This window comes from Acomys minous (assembly GCF_964271855.1).
Source record: "Acomys minous genome assembly, chromosome: 14".
Classification (NCBI taxonomy): Eukaryota; Metazoa; Chordata; class Mammalia; order Rodentia; family Muridae; genus Acomys; species Acomys minous.
Genome location: NC_140496.1, coordinates 32485217 through 32504481, shown reverse-complemented (window position 1 = coordinate 32504481; position 19265 = coordinate 32485217). Strand labels below are relative to the sequence as shown.

At 42.6% G+C, this 19265-nt stretch overlaps 1 protein-coding gene across 1 annotated transcript; it reads right to left on the bottom strand.

The window, feature by feature from the left end:
- Positions 1–1092: 1092 nt before the first annotated feature.
- Positions 1093–19169, bottom strand: NUDT21 (nudix hydrolase 21). Its single transcript, XM_084757467.1, has 7 exons — positions 18911–19169; positions 13096–13296; positions 12367–12430; positions 8831–8920; positions 4334–4409; positions 2935–3049; positions 1093–1343 (listed from the first exon to the last, which is right to left on the bottom strand). The coding sequence occupies exons 1-7, from the start codon at positions 19024–19026 to the stop codon at positions 1322–1324; spliced, it is 684 nt and encodes a 227-aa protein (XP_084613593.1). The 5' UTR covers positions 19027–19169; the 3' UTR covers positions 1093–1321.
- Between the last annotated feature and the right edge of the window lie 96 nt (positions 19170–19265).

The window sequence follows — 19265 nt, the reverse complement described above, 5'->3', positions numbered from 1 at the left end:
AAGTTACAGGTGGCTGTGAGCCACCACGTGGGAGCTTGGGACCAAACCCAAGTCCTAGCAAGAGCAACTCTCCAGCCCTTAAAACTTATTTAAAAATTTTTTTCTTAGACAGAGTCTCACTATGTACCCACAGCTGGCCTAGAACTCTGGCAGCTTTTGCCACTGAAGTGCTGGGATTAAAGGTATGTGCCTCCACCATCTTTGTTCTAAGACTTTACTCCCCATAATTTCATCCTAACTGGGCAGGATAGTAGACGTTTAAATTTGCTGTTGTCTTGGGCTGACAAAACCTGTCCTGACCTCTCGAACCCAGTTGATTGAGACTATCCCACTGTCTGTATTGCTTTTGAGGTAGGGCCTTGCTAGGCACCTCAGCTATCCAGCAACTCCTCATCTTCTGGCATGTGGCACCCAGGCGCTGGGATTATAGGCATTTACTACCATGTCTAGCCTATTCTAAAATAGTCCTGGAAAGCTTTACTGGTTGCTAAAATCATGATTTTTTAAAATTATTATGTATACAACACCTCAGATTCTCATAACTGTAACTCTGTAATCTGAGAGTTTAAAGCCTGATGTCATTTTGTCATGGCTCAGTAAGAAGCAATTTCACAGCAGGGCAAATAATCACTATTCCATTACATGAAGCCAAATATTTCAATGAGTTCTATGATGGACCTCTTTTTATACCAATTCCAATGGTTTTCAGCTTACCTAATCTTATTGGTTTCCCAAATGTTTAATGTCTTAACTTGTGAAGGCCTAGACAGCTATGAAATATACTCATCAGATAATACAGCCTGGGGATTCTTTGTAACAGAACTTGCTAGAGTGTTGTTTGGTACACACTGTACCTTGGAGTTAATCAGAGAAATCTAGTTCCCCAGAGCAAAGGGAAGCCCTCATTACAGCAGCTCTAACACTCTAGGACCATATGCTTACAACTGTACTGGAGCAAAGGGCTCATAATCTCAGCTCACCTAAACCACAAGCATGTCTTAACAGTCCCCAATCTAAAGCAGGGATGAAAGGATCCTCCACTACAAGATTTTTCAGAGTTTAATGAGAAACTTAAAAAAAAAAATACAAATAGGAAGTTCACTTTCTTTAATGTTGTACAAAAAGATGTATGAATAGAACCAAAAGTTAATAAACACTGTCACATGTTTACACCAATATCTGGTTCATATTAACTCTTCAAACAGGAAGGAGGTGACAATTTAGGGAACAAGAGAAAACCAAAAATTTTTCTACAATTATTCTTCTACGTGTGTAAGCTGTGCTCACAGAGACGGCTTCTTTTACTTCTGTGTGCAGGAATTCAGTTGTATATAAAATTGAACCTGCATTTAAAAAACAAAACTTTTATTAAAAATAGGATTGGTTATACAGTTTCCACCTTAAACAACAAGGAAATTACCTGGCTATTTCTCCCCTCCTCTGGCACACTTAGCACTTCTACACTAAGACACAGTTTGCCCTCCCTGGTCATGCTTATACACTACACAAGTGCAGCTGAGTGCTTAGTATAAGAAACATTAAGATGTAAATTTGGTTAATTATGAACTGCAAAGTTCCTTGAAGGCTGTTACGTGTTCATGTGCACTTGATACAACAAGAGGCCAAACTAGGGAACAAAAGCTGAAGGATGATCAGTGACAAAGTAAAAGGCAATTCCTCACTCCCAAGCTTCCACAGAAGCCAATACCACGACTAGGATGCTGTTAAAGCATATGGAATAAGTTCTTCCAGGCACTATGTTCTAGGCACTTCTACATGCCACATGATTTGGTCCCTACAATCTGAAGAAACTACTGTCCTCATTTGCATATGAAGTATATGACAAACAAGTTTAAAAGCTTGTCCAAAGTTTTACTACCAGCAAGTATCGAAAAGGGCTGGAGAGATGGCTTGGAGGTTACGAGCACTGGCCGCTCTTCCAAAAGGACCAGGGTTCATTCCCAGAACCTACACGGCAGCTCACAATTCTCTAACTCCAGCTCCAGGGGATTTGACACCCTCACAGACACACATGAAGATAAAATGCATATAAAATAAAAACAAGCAAAAAAGAGAGACTCAAACCCACACAAAAGAGAGCAAGCAAACACAAGTGCCAGGGACACCAGGCACTTGTAAACTGCCCACAGTATGCGTGCTGGGAGCTAAACTCAGATCCACTGCAAAAGCAACACACTCTTAACCACTACACCATCTCCCCAGCACACAATCCATATTCTCCTCTTTTGTTTGACATGGGGTCTCACTACATAACCCTGGATGGCCTAGAGTTCACTATGTAGAGCAGGATGGCTTTGAACTCATAGCATAACAACCATGCTCCACCTCACAATAAACTGTTTTAGCTGCAGTTCTTATCCATGGTTTGCTTTAAGGAACTCAACTAATAAAAGCCAATTTTGAAAGTGCAAACAAGTGAGGCATGGTGGTATACACTTTTGATCCCAGCACTGTAAGGAAGAGGCAGGCAGATCTCTGAGTTCTCAGCCAGCCTGGTCTACACAGTGAGTTCCAGGACAGCCAAGGCTTTGCAGAGAGACACTGCTGCAAAACAAAAACAAAAAATTCTATTTACCCAAAAATTCTGACTTCATATAAAACTACAGGACTACATCCTATTTGCCAAATCAGACCTAAATACACTAAGTTCCAAAAAAGAAAAAAAAATATACTAAAAGATTTTAATATCTCCATTTTTGTAGATCATTACACTGTATTTTAAATACCTAATTTGGGTGTTTAGGTACTTGTAGTCATATTTTAGTCTGTTGATTACATAACAATGTAAAAATACGTTGACTGTTTTTATTTTCCTTAAGACCTAAATTTTGTGAGCTATCACTTCAAGTGGCTCCAAATGTTTTTAATTTGACATTTTACACAGTTTCATCAGAAATGTTCAACTTTCCATACCTGCTCAATAGCTGAGGAAGACTAGAGATGATGGGTCCATATCCTGGTGCGTTGTCATATAGTTCAAACAATGGTGCAGCTACTAGCTTGTAATTTTTAGGGACTGCAAACAAGGCTACAAACAAACAAAACTGTATTCAATTTCCTTAACCTTTCATATAATCTTAACTCTCTCTTCATAATTAATCAACAATTTTACACTTGAGAACAGATGTCCCTAACTCTGCCTCCTGAGTACAGGTAATACAGTTGTGCACTACCATGCCTGCTCCAAATTTCTTTGTTTTCCTGTGGGTTTATTACTTAATTTTCCATTTTCGTATAACTATTGTAAGAAATGGAGCCAGGTATTGTGACAATTCTAGTACTTGAGAGGCAGAAGCAGGAAGATCAATATTTAGAGGCTTGTCTTCCAAGCATGAGGAACAGAGTTCAATCCCCAAAACCGATACGATGGGTGTGTTTGTAATCCTGGTGCTGGAAAAAGCAGAGACAAGTGGCAGCCAGTTTAACCTAAGTGGTGAGCTACAAGTCACTGAGAGCATTCCTAAGGATACTCACAGTCAAGGAGGAAGGGAGGACAGGAAGGAGAGATGGGAGAGGCAGGCAGGCAGGCAGAAAAATGACTCAGCAAATAACAGCAATTGCTATTCTTCCAGAGGACTGGAGTTTAGTTCCCATGACCTGCAGTCATGTGCTGCACATACCCAACCACATGCAGGCAGGGAGGTGGGGAGGCAGGGAGGCAGGGAGGCAGGGAGGGAGGCAGGGAGGCAGGGAGGGAGGCAGGCAGGCAGGCAGGCAGGGAGGCAGGGAGGGAGGCAGGCAGGCAGGCAGGCAGGGAGGCAGGGAGGCAGGGAGGCAGGGAGGCAGGGAGGCAGGGAGGCAGGCAGGCACACACACTACATCCAAGAGAGAAAGACTGATTGATTTGGAAGCAAGCCTGGGGTATATAGCAAGAATCTGTCTCAATAAAAAAGAAAAAACAATGCCATGGGTGGTAGTAAAAGAAAGCCTGTAATCCCAACTAAGGGCTTCAAGGCCAGTCTAGCTTACATGCCATCTTGTGGGAATTTCTGTTCTTTGTTTTTGATGTTTTTTAGGTGGGAGTGTGTGGGGATGGGAAGTTAGGATAGAACAGTTACCTGTTGAAACATAACACTCTGAAGACTTTTTAAAAATACAACAATCTCTTATTTTAAGCTCTAGTTTGATTTCATTCCCCCTAAACCATGACTGGCACAAAAAGAAAAGTAGTTGATTTTGCGTAAGTGTGATAGTGACTTCAGTCTCAAAGTGAACCTAAAGCTATTCAAGGACACTGGAAGAGACAAGCCGAGACCTTCAGAGAGCACTTACAAGAGCTTGTAGATGGCTGCCTTCTAGACCAACACCTTACCTTTCTCCTGAAGCTGGACCAGAAACAACTTCTTATGTTCCTTGGGCTTTGTAATATGTGCAGGAATATATGGATACTAAAACAGAAAATGAGAATGACTTGTAGGATTCAAGCACCACTCTTCTTTACACCTAATGTCCTAATTATCACATTCTCTAATTTCAGACCCAGTCTTACTGTAACGCACACCCCACGGCTTCATTTAGTTCTATGCACGTACCCTTCCTAGCACACTGCTGTCTCAGTCCCCTTCACCTACCTACCTCACAGACACAGTGAGTGCCTTCACACACATGAAGTAAGTAGTAAATCCACCAGTCAGAGAGTGTATGGCTAGAGAAATTTACAACACAGTGAAGTTTTGGTCTTAATAAAAGTTGCTGCTGCTGTTTTGAGTTTTGCCACTAAAACACCCTAGAATCCCTATGCAGTCATGTTTACTCTGTGAAAACTTTGAGGTATTTGCCAAGATGCTCTTTGCCCCTTCCTCCTCCCCCCATTCACATGGCACAGGCTTTAAGAACAAAACGAGCTAAGTGGAGCCCTGCCAGCTGAGCACAACCTAACTGCTGGGTAAAACAGAAAGACTATTTAGAAAAACTAAAGGGATAAAAAGAACTAGAGAAACTACTTACTGCTTGAGAGCAATTTGATATGGGCGGAGGGAAATATATAACTATCACACTCACTTTACATAGGAATTTTCATTTTACAAACTAGTACCTAGGGCTGGAGAGATGGCTCAGCAGTTAAGAGCACTGACTGCTCTTCCAGAGGACCTGAGTTCAATTCCCAGCAACCACATGGCAGCTTACAACTGTCTGTAACTCCAAGATCCAACACCCCACACAGACATACATGCAGTCATCGATAAACATAAAGTAAAAATAATTATTTTTATAAAGAAGCCAATATGCGGAGTAGGGATTACTTCTGACATGGACTCTGGGGCCCATTTGTGGATAACTTCCCTCTGGTGGGGCAGCCAGGCCACAGAGGAAGAGGATACAGGCAGTCCAGATGAGACTTGATAGGTTGAGGTCAGATGTTAGGGGAAGAGGGCTCCCCTTTCTGAGGACTAGGGGAGTGGGGAGAGGGAGAAGGGAGGGAGGGTGGGATCAGGAGGTGACAAGGGAGGAGGCTACAATCGGGATATAAAATGAACAAATTTTTAAAAATAAATCATAAAAAAGAAGCTGGTACGTCAGTTGAGTGAAGCCATGCTGCAGCTGCAGCTGCTCCTTCAGTGCTTACTCCTTACTTCCTCTCTGTCTCTGCTCCTCACTGGACCAGTGCTCACTGAGGATGATTATACCCCAGCACTACCCCTAAGTACAAATGAACTGAAGCGACTGCCCCAGGTTTTGGAGGTCTGTCTGAAAACTACAGTGTCAACAGTGAGGGACAGAGGTGAGAAGTAGTTCAAAGAGCACAACCGAAAAATCACCTGTGGCCCACAGTCAACAAAATAATTTCCTTCTATTTGCTGCTTCCCCCTTTTTAGAAGGCTGTTCTCCAGTTCTGTTCTTAATAGCTAAGCTGATGCAACTGATATGAAAAGGCAGAGACAAGGAAATATGACATACTTTTCCACAATGACACCCAGTAAAAACAGGAAAGTGGGTTAAAGCAAATACCCACACTCCATTCAGACCCTTGCTTCCAGGGCCAAGGGCAACACTTCAGTGAGGAAAAGGAATAGCCAGAGAGCCACAGCAGAGGAGGTAAGGGAGGGTATTCGGAAAGCAGTCTGAAGACTTCTAGAAGGATCCCTGAGCACTTCTCTTTCAATTAAGGAACGCCAATGGAACCAAAGCCTGTTTAGAAAAACTGTTGCACATATCCTTGAAGTAGCAACTTCACCACTTGTGTATGAAATTTTGCTTCCTAAAGCCAGGTCACAGATATGCTGTGGCAACTCTCAAGAACACCAGCGTCCAGGGCCCTGTGTACTTGTCTTCAGCTGTACAAGGCAGTCATGAGAGGACAGAACACCTTTTGCCTGGCCAATGTTGCGTAATACTTGACCTGGAACATACTGTTATAAAACGAAGCTCTCTAATAATAGGGCTTTTGATCTGTCAAACTTTAAGATGCTGTTTTACTAGCCAAAGTATGAAAATCTGAGCACCAATGTTATCACCCAACTGATTTGTTAATATATGAAACATTTAGGAGGAATAGTGTACATTCTATAATACATAGATGATATTGGTGATTGAAACACAAGGCAGCCTTTTTTATTTAAGATGATTTGCAAAAAAAGATGACTTGCAAGGGTAAGAGAAAAGAGTTATAACCCCTGTCAAGGTAAAAGTGACAGAAACTATCCTAATTCAAACAAATATGAAAACTAAAAATAATAAAGTAAGCCAAGCATGGTGATACATGCTTTAAATCCCAGCATTCAGGAAGCAGAGATAGGAGGATCTCGGAGTTCATAGCCAGCCCAGTCTATGTAAGCAAGTTCTAGGACATCCAGGACTACAGAGATACCCATATGAAAACAGTGATTATGTACTTGATGAGATGACTTCAGTATGATAGTGGTTGCATCCTTTTCTGTGCTGGGGATGCAGCTCTGTGGTAGCACACAAAGGGCCTGGGTCCCATTCCCAGCTTTTTTTTTTTTTTAAGAAAATGTTTATGTGCACTACACAATACTTCCTCTCACCAATACAAGGCAGTATTTTTTTTTAAACCAGAGCATTTCTATAGAGACATTTTTTCAAAATTAGAACTTGTAAAAACTATGTTAATATTCCATTTGTTTTAATGTGTCCTGAAGAGGACCCAGGACTCAGAACTGCCCTCAAGCACAAGGAAGTAGCTTTGATTCAGTGCTTATCTTTTTGAAAGTTTTGAGATAAAACACTCATCTATCTGGGTAGGACAGCCAGACACTCTTCAGATTTACATGCTAGCTTTTTGGTTTTATGTTTACCCTGCTGAGCTACCTCTCCAGCCCTTTGTTTTTATTATTTTTAATTATGTGTATGCATGTGTGTCTATGCACATGGGTACAGGTCTCCACAGGGTGCAGCAGAATCAGATCCCCTGAGGCTGGAGTTACAGGCAATTATGAACCACCTAGTATGTATTCTGGGAATGGAACTCTGGTCCTCTACTAGAACAGTAAGTATATGCTCTTAACCACTGGACTACCTTCTCAGTCTCCATTGCCAGCTTTCAATAAAATAACACCTTTACCTTTTACAATTCACACTAAAATATTTGCAATTGATGTGATACCTAGGCTTTGCTTCCGAACATTCTGTAGTGAGAACAGCGAGGCAACAGCAGGGGAGGTGATGGAAAATGCTACACCACCAACCGCTGTTAAAGATGAGCTTTGCTTGCTGCATTTCTACTTGTACACATTTAAAATTTGTTCTCATAGAAGAAAAGGGGTGGGGTGGAGCGGGTCCAGCATGCGTCAGGCCTGGTTCAATCCCAACACCCCGAAAGGAAGCAAAGCAACAGCAAAACAGAGGGCTGGAGAGATGGCCCAGAGGTTAAGAGTGCTGACTGCTTCTCCAGAGGTCGTGAGTTCAATCCCAAGCAACCCCAAGCAGCCACATGGTGGCTCACAGCCATCTATAATGTGATCTGATGCCCTCTTAATGTGATCTGATGCTCTCTTCTGGCCTGCAGGTATACATGCAGGCAGAACACTGTACACATAATAATAAATAAATATTAAAAAAAAAAAAAAAAAACCAAAAAAACAGCAGAACAGTACCGTCCTGGTCCTGTGGTTTACTGTCTCAGCACACCGTAATCCCAACACTTTGGAGGTAGAGGTAAACTAGCTCAAGGCCAGACTTGGCTACCTAGCACATGTGACATGCATGCATACATACAAACAATAAAAATAAAAGGAAACACTGCTTGGGTTTGTAAATGTTTTCTAAATTTAAATTAAGGAGTTAAGAAAAGGGAATTGAAAGTCAAGGTGTACTTTGATCTTTAAATTTTAAACATTTCCATTTGTTTACTTTGCGTGTTTGATGGAGAGGCCCCACTTTGAGCACCTGTGGTAGCTAGCAACCATCCCAACTCCACTTCCAGCTCCCTCTCTCTCTGACCTCCGTGGGCATCAGGCACATACATACATACAGACATGTGCTCATACACATGAAAGGGAAAAGCTGTTTGGTTTTTAAAATGTTTTTTAAGTCAAAATTAAGAAAATGAGAATAAGAAATGGGAAGCCAAGATCTACTTTGGCTATTTTTTCATTCTTTATTTTTAAAAATTTCCACTGATTGTGTGTGTGTGTGTGTGTGTGTGTGTGTGTGTGTGTGTGTGTGTGTACACATGCCACAGCATTTGTCCTCTCCTTCCATCATGTGAGTTTCAGGGATCAAACTCAAGACATGAGTTGGGCAGCACACCCACAGAGCTGTCTTATTGGCCCTGATCATTTTTATATGTCTGGAATTAAGTGAGGCTTCTGCTTTACCAAACGGCTGGTAAACACAACTGAAAACTGACCTGAGGAGGCTCAAAATTTGGTCTCCACCAGTTACCAATGCAGTCATCAATGACCCAGTCTTGCAGGACTCCATCTTGACGCCCCAGTATCTGTGAAAAGTAGTGGTATAGTGAATATACACAGAAGAATTGCCTTCCGTGAAAGGACTGTTTTCAGTGATACTCCTAACACATGTAGGCAAACAATCATACATAGTTATACCCCATTTCACTGGTCAAAATGGTACTACAAAGGAAGAGTAAGAAAGTAACTCCCAGCTCTGTCCTACCCACAACTGGCTGCAGGACTCAGTTCCTAGTTCTTTCCCCAGTATTTGCCTCTCTTTAAAAGTTTTTTGTTTTGTTTTGTTTTTCAACTGTCTTAGGATAGTTTTATACATTAAAAAACCTTCCAAAGGGCCAGGCGTGGTGGTGTATGCCTTTAATCCCAGCACTTGGGAGGCAGAGGCAGGCAGGTCACTGTGAGTTCGAGGCCAGCCTGGTCTACAAAGTGAGTCTAGGACAGCCAAGGCTACACAGAGAGACTCTGTCTTGAAAAACAAAACAAAACAAAACCCTTCCAAAGATGGGCCAGAAACTCTCCACAATGCCTACACCTTTCCCAGAATGTTACCATCTTATATGAGTATAGTACATCTGGCAAACTAGTGAATCAGTACTATACCGAAGAAACCCATACAGTTTTTGGGTATCTTTAATTTCAGTACCTAATGGCCATTTTCAGGCCTAGGATCCCATTGAAGATACAACACACACAGTCATCACTTTCCCTGAGGCTGCTCTAGACAGTAATAGTTCTGTTAGTTCTGATGACATTGACAGTTTTGAGAAACACAGGTGAGGATTTTGATTAGTATTACCCAGTGAGACTGAGATTCTGGCAAGGAGGACAATAGAGGTAAAATGCCTTAAAAAAAAAAAAAGATTTACTTATTTATTATGTATACAGTGTTCTGCCTGCATGTACACCTACCTGCAGGCCAGAAGAGGGCACCAGATTTCATTGGAGATGGTTTTAGCCATCATATGGTTGCTGGGAATTGAAATCAGAACCTTTGGAAGAGCAGCCATCTCTCTAGCTTCCTAAAATGCCATTCTTGTATCAAATCAAATCAAATCAAATCAAATCATATCAAAAGGTCATGTTGTCATTATGACTCACCACTAATGAGAACCTCATTAATTGGCTGAGGTAATGATTGACAGATTTACCTACATTAATTATAGGTTAGAATCTATTAAAGGGACTGGACAGATGGCTCGGGCTGCTCTCCCAGAGGTTCTGAGTTCAATTCCCAGCAACCACATGGTGGCTCACAACCATCTGTAATGAGATCTGGTGTCCTTTTCTGGTGTGCAGGCAGAACACTGTATACATAATACAGAAATAAATCTTTTTTAAAAAGAATTTAAGTACTAAAGCTATAATGCTCATTCATGTTTTTCCCCTCCTCCTCTTGTTATCAGTATTTGATTAAAGAAATATTCAGTATTTAAACTAATGACTACCTTCACAGAACTAAATAGTAAACTGTAATTAAATTGAGTTGGACAACTATCCTCTCGAGTTATCGCTGCAGTTCATTTGCTACCACTAGGGTCACTCCCACTCTATCTGAGCGCTCAAATGTGTTTTCAGTTCAGAAAGCAGTCACTGCCTGTCTTCATTTTCCCCCAGCAGTCTGCCCTGCTCTGCACAGCCCAGCTCACAGCTGGCACCAGGGCCTTCTCTGGCCTCTCTCCTACAGCTCTGGACCTCATGTTCTGATCTTTCCATCTTCATCCCTACCTAGTCCTTCATCTCAGAAGCAACCTTTTTCTACTGTCTCCTGAGAAAAGGTACAAGACATAACACAGTTTTGACATTTCTCCAAGTGTTAAAATAATTACTTCTATGGTTTTATCAGAGAGTTCTGGTAATGGAAATTATATTTTTTCAGAATTCTGAGGGCATGCTTCAGATTTTTGAGCTTCCTGTTTTACTTCTGGGAGATCTGAAGTACTTCCTGAGTTTTTCCTATTTTTTATTACTGTGCACTGTGTTGCATGGTGAGTGTACCACAGTGCACATGTGGAATGAGAGGACAACTCTGTGAGTCAGTTCTTTTCCTCCTCCTGTAAGTGGTTCTGGAGGTGAAGTCCAGGCCACCCAGCTAAGGGCAGGCTCACTAACTGGTCACCCACCACCCTGCTGGTCTTCTAAGGGCCTCCTGTTCCACAGACGCAGCATTTCCTCTATGACTCCAAAAAAGCCCTAATCCTGTGACTTATTTAGCTTCCATCTCTACTGAATTCTTTTGCTGTTTTAGATCTTACTTCTCCACAAGCCAGTGACACTTATATGCTCACAAGTAAGGGTGACACAGTGAAGTAATGGACACCACTAGGCCCAGGAGTTTGACACAGCTACGCTCCCTCTTTAGAAAACTCCAAATAACATGACCTGGGTTTTTCTGCACGGCAGACAGCTGCAGCCTCCTGCCCAGAGTATGGCTCTCTCACCCGGGGACTCTACTACCCTGCTCCACTCTACACAGACGTGCTACTTCACAGCTGTACTCCAAAGAGTCTCCCTGTCTTCTAAACTTTTACTGCTAAACGTTGGCTGACTCAAATCCTACAGGGACTCAGTCACCAGTCAGTCCCTGCTCAGCTGCGCTGATGGGAAAGACAATGTAGACAGATAAATATAACCTTTACATATTTAAGCAATCCAGCTCACACATGGGCCCACTGGCCTGGGAGCCGAGCCTGGGCACTTCCTCAGCCTTTCTGCTCTTCACTGCTGCACTCCAGACTACCCTCCTGCTGAGCTACAGTTTCTGTAGGTCTGTTATAGTGTGCACAACTACCTTCCATCGCTTTCGAACGTATTATTTATTTATTATTTTATTAACGTCTTATTTTGCATCCCCTAAATACTACTGAATTTATACTTTTAAAAGGTACCTTTCTCCTGACTTTTTGGTAGTTTTCAAAAGAACCAGACGAAAAGTGAGTAGGTTTCCTCTGTTTTTTTTCTGAAAACTCTACCAAAAAGGCAACTTATTATTATTGTTTCATCAACATTTTGTTTTATTTCATCATGCAAAGGGTCTCCCGCTGTGGCACAGCTGGCCTAGAACTCACTATGTAACCTAAGTGGTCTTGAGCTCAAGGTAATCCTTAGCTTCCCAAGTACTAAGCGTACAGACACATTTATTTTGCAGAATATAAATATTATACTAATTCAGATTTAAGTTGTACTTACTACTACTAACTACTCAAATTAAATGTACTTCTACGAGACATTTAAAAACTCAATTATTAAGCAGAGAGAGGCAGTGCACTCCTTTAATCCCAGCACTCTGGAAGGCAGAGGCAGGCGGATCACAGTGAGTTTGAGGCCAGCCTGGTCTACAAAACAAGTCCAGGACAGCCAGGGTTACACAGAGAAACCCTGTCTCAAAAAACCAAAACAAACACACCAAACAAAGTTAAGTTGGTGGTATTCCAAGGGGCAATAGAATTGTCAAAGTAGTTAAACAGAAAAATACCTCTGTCATTAAGCGTTTTAGTCCTTCAACTTCATCTTCTCCTGGATTAAGTTCACCGCCAGGTCTGTATAAAGGTTAAGAATTTTGGCTTTCAATTTCACACAATTCAGGATAATAGCAAGAGCACAATAATCATCACTGCTATAGCTGAATAAGACACGCTTCAAATCAGAACAAGGACCAAAGGTGGGGGATAGGATGGAAAGTTGAACCCATAATGTTAAGTACCGGACTGCCGTAAACAATCCTTGTTTTAAACAGAAAAACACAATATTAAACCCACTCACCATCCAGCAACCCACTGTGGCCTCCTCATAGGAAAGCTGTATATAACGGAGTCTAGCAAATGCCCAGAGAACAAACTACATTCTTTAGGTCTAAGGAATGGTCCATTTTTTTCAAGAATATCAGCTTAGTTTTGAGGCCTTTCTTTTTGGCACAATCTGGTCAGTGGGCAAGTAAACATTTAAAGAGTTATGCACTCAAGTAGTTAAGCTACATGAAACAACGTTACCATCACTTCAAGAAACTGAGTTTGGACTAATCTAGTTCAAGGATATCAACAATATACAGAAACATGCAGATTTATACTTTGGAAAAGAAATAAGCACATGACTTTTCTTGAAAGACTCTTTCACAGTATTTGTTTAAATAACTAAGGGCTAAACTTGTATTTTGAGCTGCATTAACGCAGCCATTGTATTGCTGCTAATTTCCAACACTACTTACAATTTGAAGAAAGTTGTTCCCAGCTGTAGCAGTAGCACATGGGGAAGCCGGTGCTCGTGGACAATCAGAACGCCTTCTACAGTCCTCCTCATCCCAATTTTATCAAATTCCTCCCTCATGCGCTGAAATCTGGCTGCAACAGAGCTGTCTTTCTCATAGAGGGGCTCTTTTGTACCAAAGGTGTAATTGGTAAGTGGGTACCTGTGAACCAAAGACAAGCACTGAGCATGAGAAACAACAGTCTATTTACCAGCACAGTTCAAAACAACATATATAGAAACCGTGGGCAAAACTACATGTGCTCAGAAGGCCAGCTGAAGCCATAAGCAGCTAGGACAGCAACAGCAAGGATCAGAGTGCTGCTGCTGGTTCCCGTGAGTTAAGCAGACAGCACTGCCTAGGTCCCTGTAACACTTAGCCAAGTGGTTACCTACACTGGTTTTAGATCATTTCTCCGTGCTGATACCAGCCTGTTTCCTCTAAGTAACCCAGCTATAACTTCTGTTAACCAACTGGCACTAACAGCTAATCTTTTTTCCTGTGTGCTGAACCACCACTGCCTATCAGCATCTAAACGCTTCCTTTTTATTTATTTTTTAATGTGTCTTTGTATACGTATATCTACAGTGTTCTCTGACATGTTTACAGCAGTCAGAGGATAACCTGTGTGAGCCTGTGCTCTCCTCTCACCGTGTGGGTTCTGGGACTGAAACCATATCCGCCTTGGCAGCCAGCATCCTCACCTGCAGAGCCACCCACTGGTCTCCTGTCAGGGACCACGCAAGAAGAACAGTAACACAGCTCTAGAGCTCATGGAATGCAGCCCACTGGGTTTGTGTTGGAGAGGCTCAGCCCTGAGGACCACGTGTCCTGAGGACTTTATGCTGTTATGGAGCATAGCTCTGCTGGCCCTGTGGGCACCACATCCCTCCTAATCTAGAGCTGTATGAGAACTCTAGGGTGCCTCCAGCCCCTCATCGCGCAGTATCGCTGGCCCTCACCATAGCAGTGCTTGAACCCTTTCAGGCATTGCTGCTGGAGCAGATTGAAAAGCACATACAGATGTAGACTGCTAGCAGTGACCCTTAGAAAGAATTTGGAAAAACAGACTGGCTAGCAAGGTTAGGTAAAGAGTTTGCAAGTGGCTCTGATACAGAAGATCTTAGAGAAAAATAGATTGTTCAGCAAGGTTAGGTAAAGATGTTTTTGCTAATGGCTCTGATGTAGAAAATCTTAGAGAACAATTTGAAGTTCAGAAAAGCACTTTCTTAGTAGTAAAGCTAGGGACATGCTAAGGTTAGCCCAGGTTAGCACTGGCTGGCATGACTCCAGGATGATTTCTTGTACTCATTTTTGCCCCATGCTTCCTGTTATGATTAATAAAAATTACTAATGGGTAGATGTGTACCTTAAAGATTTTAAGTAAAACGGCTGTTTTTTATATAAAAGTTTACATTTGTGATTCTTTTGAGATTTTTATAAGATTACATTGTTAATATATAAATTAGTTATAAATATATATAGGTTCTTGGAAATAACTTATTTTCATGTTTGTTTCTCACCCATAATATGTAAAACATTTGATCATGTGAAGGTATTGAAGAACATGCTTTTCTTTTTCTTTTCTTTTCTTTTCTTTTTTTTTTTTTTTGAGATAGGGTTTCTCTGTGTAGCCTTGGCTATCCTGCACTCAATTTTGTAGACCAGGCTGGCCTCGAATTCACAGTGATCCACCTGCCTCTGCCTCCTGAGTGCTGGGATTAAAGGCATGTGTCACTGTTTGAAAGATTTTATTGGAATATATAAAAGCTGTGGGAGAAATAATAAATGTTCTTGAAACTTGCTCTTTGGAGTTTGTTCCATCTGCCCAATGTGTGAATGTGTGTGAGAAGTTAGCAAGCTTGTAAGAAGCAGCTTGTTGAACCTACCTGCTCGAGTCTGTCTTACTCAATCACGTAAGTGTCTATGTGGTTGGTATCTGTCTGTCTGTCTGTCTGTCTGTCTCTCTCTTTTTTTTTTTTTTTTTTTAGACAGGGTTTCTCTGTGTAGCTTTGGCTGTCCTGGGCTCTCTTTGTAGACCAGGCTGGCCTCAAACTCACAGTGATCCGCCTGTTTCTGAGTGATGGGATCAAAGTTGTACGCAAACAGGCATGGATTTCCTTTCCTTTCCTTTCTAGACGCTTGCCATCATCAGTGCAAGTCCCTGCCGGCTCTAGCCCCTGCTTATCGTAACAGGTGTAAGCCCCTGCCCGGAAGCTACCAGCACTGGCCTGCCACCAGCAATTTAATTCTGGGCCCTCAGTTTGCCATTATCAGCGGAAGCTACTGCCAGTACCAACCAGTCAGTCCCAGCCTGGAATGTTACCTCAGACAGAGTCTGCTGCTGGGTGACCAGCCAGGGATCTACATCCACCTCAGTTTCTGGTCTTCGACAGTCCTGCTCCAATTATTTTCTGTTTACAAGTTAGCAAAAATACGCAGATTTGTCTAGTTCCTTTAAGATCAGCTTTTCCTCCTCTTCCCCCTTCCTCCTCCTCCTCGGACTGGAACTCACTTGTGGATCAGGCTAGCCTTGAACACAGAGACCCCACCTGCCTCTCCCTCCCACATACTGAGGATGCATGCACTTTCACAGTGGCTTAGACTTGCTTTCTTGTTCCTGAGCCTCCTTAAGACTTCTACATTTACCTTATCCAGTATTTGTACTCGTCCCCTTTTTGTCCTTCACCCACCAGATCTACACTGAATGGACTCTTTCTAGAACCCAAAATATGACTTAAAATGTTAAATACTTCATCTTGCTTAGTAAAGATCAAATTTTCCTTAAAGTTTAAAATCCACACTCATCTTTCACCACACATTCTACCTTGCAGCTCCTTGATCAGAGGCTTTTCTGTTTTAGTATGAATGTTTTGACTGAAGATGGCTAATCCCAAAGTAGCTCATCTACCAAAATAAAACAAAAATAAAACAACAATAACAACCTTGCTACTGGGCTGGGAAGACAGTAAAGTGCTACTCAGGTAAGCATGAGGACCTAAAGTCAATGTCCAGCGCCCACCAAAACCAAAACCAAACAATACCAAACTACAAAATCTGAGCACAGTGGATCCCTGGGGTTCACTGGACAACCAGCCTAGCTTACTCAGCAAATTCCAGGACAGTGAGGGATACTGCCTTAAAAAAAAAAAAAAAGAGTGGGAAGGAGCTGGAGAGATAGCTCAATAGTTAAGATCACTTGCTGCTGCTATTGCAGAGGACCAGATTTTAGTTCAGAGCACCTATGTCATAAGCACCTGCAACTCCAGTTCAAAAAGACCCCACACTCTTCTCTGACCATCATGAGTACCTGCGCGTGCGCACGCACACACACACACACACACACACACACACACACACACACACACACACTCACTCTACAGGCAGGAACCAATACCTAGTGCTGTCCTATAGTGCATATGCCTGTCCACAGCACACCTGCAAGCACATACTAAGCTGGGTTGGGGAGAGGCTCAGTGAGTAAAGCACCTGACACGCAAAGTGAGTCTGAGGTTGAATCCCCAGGACCCATGCAAAGCCCTCTGCAGTAGGCACACCGGAAATCCCAGTGCTCCTACAGCAAGCTGGATGACAGAGACAGAAAAATCTCTGGAAGTTTATGAGTCAGCCTGATGAGAGATCCTAGAACTGACACCAAGGATTGTCTTGACTTCCACATGTGTGCTGTGACACAGGCACACCCCACACACGAGTGCACACATCTGCATGGATGCATACAGCACACATGCGCAACATGCACAAAAAGATGACATTAATCGACAACTACATACTCTTGAGAAGGGAAATCAAAGTAGCCAAAAGAAAAGCATTAATTCCACAAGTCAGATTCTAAGCATCAACAATGTAGCTCTAAAAAAATATAGCATTTTTATGGGACGTTAAAGGTAAATAATTTTGCAGTAGATCCAATGAATCTAATGCTATTATTAGGAAGAAGTTACTATACACAGCTTTATATACTATACAATGCTTTATATGTGCTAACGTTTGGTTTTCCCAACCTGCATTAGAGAGAGCTGAGACCAGTCACAACACGGTTTCTATTGCAGGGGCTTTCTGCTACATCACAGGATCTCAGCAGAGTGAAATGTTAGAATTTTCAGTTGTGTATTTGGAGCAGCAGCCCACAAGGAGCATATTCTCCACATCACACTATGGGCATCTCAAAGCAGTATGCACCTGCACGCCTGGCCACGCTTGTACACTGTGTGTACGACAGCACTTACCCCGTGTTTCCTAGGTGGAACTATGCTGCTGAAACCAAGATTTACTTCCCACTTAATAGGCAATTCACGCAAGTGAACTCAAGTTCACAGCACAGTAATTTTGTTTCTTAACACTGCCTTTACATAGGAAGTGAAAAGTAACATATACAACCAGTAAAACATCTTGCTGAAAGCACATCTATTTACAATTCTACATAATGGCCTCATGGAAACTGACTCAGTAATCAAGGAAAGTTTAAATAAAACCTATGGTCGTGCTTACCATTGAAGTAATGCAGAACTTGTGCTTCCCAGCTTTTACTTTTTTCAAGTGCTGGAGACAGAAATCTGGGGGCACTGCACATAACAGGCAACCCCCTCCCGTGCTCATCTATGTTTATAAACAGCGTTTGATTTTAATTTGAGCGCTGAGCCATCCAGACCAGCCTGGTCGACAGAGTGGGTTTCAGGATGCCAGGGCTACACAGAGAAACCCTGTCTTGAGACATCCCCCGCCCCCCCCAAAAGAACAACTGCCTTCTCCATTTTGTGGAAACTTATAAGCATTTAAGTGGCAGGAAATTAAAGCGCTACTATGTATTTTGGGATCAAAGCTAATTTGCATAGACACAACTGTCAGCTATTTGCAGATTTTTATTATCTCAGTTTTCAAGCCAGGATGTGTTTTGCCAAAATCAGTAAGAGTAGTTTCAATTTCATGTCATGTTTGGTTTTAGGTAGTAAAGTCCATTTATTTGAAATATGAAACCAAGAAACACTAAGATCACTTTCCAAAACACCACTATCAGCAACACTATCAGCAAAATCTTGCGCTTTTTAAACACATAGGCTAAACTCGTCACTTTTTCCCATTAGAATCAGCTCCACACTGGGGAGTGGGTACCAAATACTGTGTGAGCTATATTCCAATCCCAATTTCTTGCTATAGCAAAATCTTTGTTTTTGAGCGTCATCTCGGAATACAATCATCTGCTTAAGAAAAAGGTGTGTTGAAAACAAAACAGCCCGCAAGCTAGCTGTCTGGGCAACATGTAAGGTACCTCCGACCATCTCAAAGTACACCAAGGAGAGTGTGTACTCCCTCCCAATCTAGGTCTGTGAGGATGATGTCACATCGGTGGACAAGACATTCGAATGCAAGAGGTAAACCAGACAGCACGAAAATGAATAAAATGTGGATACAACAGAGAGGGGGAGGGGGGGGAACCGAGACCCTAGGCCATTAGAGGTAAATCTGGAAAACTTACTTTAAAAGAAATGTACACCCTACAAAACTGATATGCATTTCAAATAAACACATGTGCGATGAAAACACCAACAATACATTGAAACCACGCACACTTTATGAAGACTTCAAAGCAAACGTGGGTTTTAACCCTGACTGAATAAAGAGAAAGGGAAAACAAGCCTCTCTTTAAAATAAGAAAACTGCCGAGTCGGGGGCGAGAAAGAGGTCTAGGAAAGAAGAAAGCGCGCATCCCGGAAGGACCATACAGCATCCGGCGTGAGGGAGGCCGCGCCACACTTACAGGTTAATAGTGCGCTCCAGGGTGAGGGGCTTGGTCTGCTGGATGTACTTGTTGCCGAACTGGTTGACCCCCCGGGGCCAGCCCGTCTGCGAGCGATTCGGCGGCACCACAGACATGCTGAACAGCTCCGACACTGGCGACGTGCAGAAAGCGGGGGCAGGGGAGACGTCCGCGGGGCGGGCAGCGGTTATCTGCGTCCCGCTCAGCAGCCGCCGCCCGCCATTAACAGTCAAGAGCAAGAGGAGGCGAACGCACGCCGGAAGTGAATACGCTCCGGCGGCAGGAAGTTGGGAGGCATTCCACCGCGACCATTCGGCCAATTGCTGGCGGTTTGGAGCAGTATGTTGATCTTCTA

What these genes read in the sequence shown, in the direction of transcription:
- NUDT21 (XM_084757467.1), bottom strand. Translation starts at nt 19,026, where the DNA reads ATGTCTGTGGTGCCGCCGAATCGCTCGCAGACGGGCTGGCCCCGGGGG. An exon ending in CTGGAGCGCACTATTAACCT is followed by an intron (nt 13,297 to 18,910) that starts GTAAGTGTGGCG and finishes TTTGGTTCACAG; the next exon opens with GTACCCACTTACCAATTACA. An exon ending in CTTCCTCAGCTATTGAGCAG is followed by an intron (nt 1,344 to 2,934) that starts GTATGGAAAGTT and finishes TTTTAAATGCAG; the next exon opens with GTTCAATTTTATATACAACT.